Below are 4278 nucleotides of genomic sequence, written 5' to 3'. Positions count from 1 at the left end.
AAAAACCCCCAAAAAAAAAAAAAAAAAAAAAAAAAAAAAAAATCTTTTTCACCGAAAATTAATAACGGATTTAAAGGATTCAAATATTTTCATCCCCCGATGTATGCTCCCATACACACACACACACATATATATATATATATATATATATATATATATATATATATATACCTTTTGTAATTTCTCGATAAACGATGAATTTTCCTTCAAAACAAAATCGGCCAAGCACAAACATGCGTACCAGCGGCACGCACGATAAACGTGCACCCTGGCTATGCTATTACTGACGGGGGACACTCTTAGTCCTAGCAAACAGATCAACAAGTACTCGCGCACGGTGGAGAATGACCGGGTATGGAAACGAGAGTGAGAGAGATGACGGTCAAAATAATATACAGGGTGACTGAGAAATAGAATTTCAAAGATGTCAAAGTAAGTTCAGAGGCAAGTAAAGAAGATATAATAAACAGGTAAGCCAAACAGCGACTTAAGGCTTTTCGCGTATAGTGACCATCGTTGACCCAGAATTAATTATATTGTATGCGAGATCTATTGTTATGGCGTACCTAGGTACATACTGTATATGTATAACGAACCGACCAATAAGATTTTGTGTAACAGTAAGAGCAATAGGTGGACTGAAATGAGCGATGAGTATTTCCAAAGTATAATGTACGAAAAACGGCAGCACTATTCCGTACGAAAAGTAGCGATATATTGTGATTGTCATTGGATACACAGAAAATTATAAATTAAAAAATATTTATCGATTCGTTTTAACGTAACACATTGTACGTATACGTGTGTTATTGCACACTATAATAATATGCAATATATACGTATGCTGTAATATACAATATATCATTATACCGAGCGGCTTCATCGATATAGTTCCCCGCTACGTGAATTCAATTACCACGCGGTGGAAATAGAACTTTCGGACAAATTAGTAACGAGATAATTGAATGGCAATCCTATTAGCTATCGCTTACGATAATCGGCGATTCCATTACAAGAGTCCGGTGTACGCGCGAGTACGGTAGTCACGTCACGACATTGAACATATGTATTTATTTACGTAGTAGCTGCCAGTAATCACTTGGGACGGGACGTAGGGATAGATAAAAATATATAAATAAAGATCGAACGTATAAATAATAGAAAAAGAAAAAGTGCAAAAAAAATTTTTGCATGCACATAGCCACAAGAAGCATAACGCTAAGCTCGGGGATTGTCAATGTGAAAAAGTTAAGCTGGACGAACTTTGTATTTTGAAAGTATGCAAAAAAAAAAAATATTTCGTACTCCGAAAAACGACAAGCTGAGAATCGCGGGCGCGATTTTGATTTTCACAGATAAGAATTCACAACGCGAAAAAATTGGGGCGCTCGAGACGTGAAAGGCAAGGCAGCTGTTGTACGGATAAAAATTAAATTCGAAAAACGAGCGAGGTCGCGACGACTGGTGTTATAAAAATGAAAAACAAGATGGAGTAGCCGATAAAAGAGGTCCGTCAAAAGAAATAGATTCCCTTAGGGCGTATGTTATAAATGAAATGAAAAGGAAAAAAAAAGGTGGAAAATAATAAATATAGCGAAAGAAGGTGTATATATATATATAGAGGGATTTACAAGCAATCCCTTGTCAATTGTCCGATAATCCTCAGGTCACGGATATAACGCGAAGGCACGACTTGGCCGATTGTTGATTTTTATTTTACGGGTTTAGCTAGGTAGCCCGACTATAAGAGTGCGTGTATATGTATGTGCGTACAGTTAATAAATAAAGTACGTTCGATGTAACTCACCATTGGACTGTCCGGCGTGTGCCTATGGTGCCCCATGGAGATATTAGCCATGGCGACTCCACCGCCAGGATTTCCCATGTCCTGATACTCGTCGCTGATTTCCATCGCGTAGGATGGCAACGGTTCTCTGTTCTTCACCCGAATTTTGGCTGATTTATTGCGCGAAGCGCGGTCGTGTATTAATTGGAAATTTTCGTTGATAATCGTATCAACGATAATGTCAAGGTCACGATTAGCAAACTTTACGAAGATCGTAATGCCGGATCGATTACCAAAAAATCGGATAAATCGATACTGTCCAGAGTCGAATCCGACGCGACTCCAATACGAAGCGCGAGCGATGTATTGGTTAAAATATTATTGAAAATCGGTTGACTTTCGTCTTTCGATCTCATCCGATTTTTACGCTCTCCTTTATTGCCCTCCTTCTCGTCCGCGCGTCGCGTCTCATTCGTTGGAAAAACACCGGGTGAACTGTGCGCCAACCCTTAAGTACGAAAATAAACTTCCTTTTGAACCACCACCACCACCATCACCACCACCATCACCTTCCTCTTCAGCTGCACAAGCCTCGATGCCAGGATTTCGATGCAGTTCAATAATTTTCTCTCTTTATTTATTGTTATTGTACTTTGAACGAAATAAAAAAGAAAAAGGCAGTTCAGATTGACCTCATCCGTCCTGAGTCAGGATACGAGGTGGTCCCCGTTTCAAAAGATCGGCTCCCGTCACGATTTCGAACCATAAATGCCACAGTCAGTTCGCGATCGTTCAAATTTCCCGCGCTTCCTATCGCCAGCGCACGAACGCCGGTGCGTGAAACTTTATAAAAAAAAAAAAAAAAAAAAAAAAAAAAAAAAAAAACAGAACGACCGAATCCTGAATTTTTGTATGAAAATCAAAAATAAAAAATAAAATATTGAACCAAAAAAACTTAAGGAGCACCACAGTGTACACTTTTCGTAGTATTGAAGGTCGATTTAAAAAATAAAAAAAATCACTATTATAAATATCGCGATCGATGACGTCGATTGTGCCGATCTGGAATGTTTGTATTCGGGCACCAAGTGTGTTCTTCGCCAAATTATCGCCTGTAGAAATTGCACGGTAGATAAGGCGCAATGGGTAGGGTATATACGGGAACGACGATACACCTCGTCGGGAAAGAAATAAACGTACAGGAGGGAAGAGAGACGGAGAGAGAGAGAGAGAGGACGTGTCCTTGCTCCAATGAAAACTCACTGAAAACTGAACTTAGTGTCGTGGAGGTCAGAGAGCAGAATTATAAATACAAAGATTATCGCGACGACGACCACACGCGTTTTCGAAAAAGCGAGAGAGGACACGCGCGCACACCCGCGTCCACTGACGATCTGAGCTTCTTCGAGTCTGCCTGCGGTTAATCCCCACCAGAGAGCATCGGAATGGGCGCGGCTAGGCTAAGTGGGGTTAACGGTGGGGAGCTATTGGAAACAGGCGGAGCAATCAGGCCACGCCTGACCAACTGCCTACCTCGATATACCCTATTGGATAACGACCTCGGGACCTTAAAAGAAAAAATCCACGATTATATTCCTAATGGCATCTATTCTCTGGCATTGTAGCCTCCGTAGACACGTAGATATCCAACGTCGTCAGGGATCATATGAAAATTACTATCTTTTCATCCAGTATACCCGTACCTCGCGCAATTGACTCAGTCGACTCTTCGCAAAGAGACCACCGAGTCGTACCTGACCGATAATATTCTCACGGAAGGTTTTATCCGTCAAATTGAAAATAAAAAAAAAAAGTTTCTCTTTCATCCCAGCACCGATTACACGGTCGGCTGCGATAATGGGGATTGTGCAAATAAAATTTTTAAGAGACCAAATAATATTTGTATACGCCTTTGGGAAAATCAATATCCCCTCCTCTTGCCGCATTTAAATTACACGAGTAAATTATTCCCACGTTTAGAGAGGTTACTGCGCAAGACGCAAAAGGCGTGCACCTTCCTCACGCGATCCCACCCTTAACGTCCATTCTACGGGAATATCGCCAAGTATCGCACAAGTGAACAGGCATTGCAAGTGGGGAAGAAGTCGGCTGCGCTACGAGGCGCTACGAGCTCCTATGAGCTCCACTGCTGTGAACCAGGATCGTCGGTCGGGTTGAGCCGCGATTGGGTATAGGAAATGGTTGGTGCGGCGCGGTCGCGGCTGATGGTGAAGGGAGGGAGGGGGATGGAGAGGGTTAAAAAGGGTTGAGGAAGGCATCGGGGCGGGGAGCCTGAGGTGGAGGGGTAAATACAAATGGGCAATAGGCAGAGGAGCGCACACCTCTACTTCGACAAACTGCATTAAACTTTAGTGCTGGCAGTTTTTTCCTCGACAGTCGTTAACACCCCAACGGCTGTTTGATCTTTGTTAATGCGTGTGCCATCTCGCGGCAATTTCACGTAACGCAGGGTCGTTTTTGAAAAAAAAAAA

General features: G+C 42.0%; 1 protein-coding gene across 4 annotated transcripts in view; it reads right to left on the bottom strand.

The window, feature by feature from the left end:
- LOC107267455 (protein dead ringer) overlaps positions 1-3167 on the bottom strand; it is an 88702-nt gene extending 85535 nt beyond the window's left edge. For 2 of the 4 annotated variants that reach the window (XM_015739216.2, XM_015739217.2), the window contains exon 1: positions 1808-1912. In XM_015739216.2, coding sequence (XP_015594702.1) covers positions 1808-1912 — 105 coding nt within the window. Of the gene's footprint in view, positions 1-171; positions 320-1807; positions 2630-2808 lie in introns of those variants that run through there. The other 2 variants (XM_025084771.1, XM_025084773.1) reach the window with 2 other exon arrangements.
- Positions 3168-4278: the final 1111 nt, after the last annotated feature.

This window comes from Cephus cinctus, unplaced genomic scaffold (genome assembly GCF_000341935.2).
Source record: "Cephus cinctus unplaced genomic scaffold, Ccin1 Ccin1_scaffold0404, whole genome shotgun sequence".
In the NCBI taxonomy this organism is placed as follows: Eukaryota; Metazoa; Arthropoda; class Insecta; order Hymenoptera; family Cephidae; genus Cephus; species Cephus cinctus.
The sequence above is the reverse complement of the archived record's forward strand: the minus strand, read 5'-3'. Positions and strand labels throughout refer to the sequence as shown.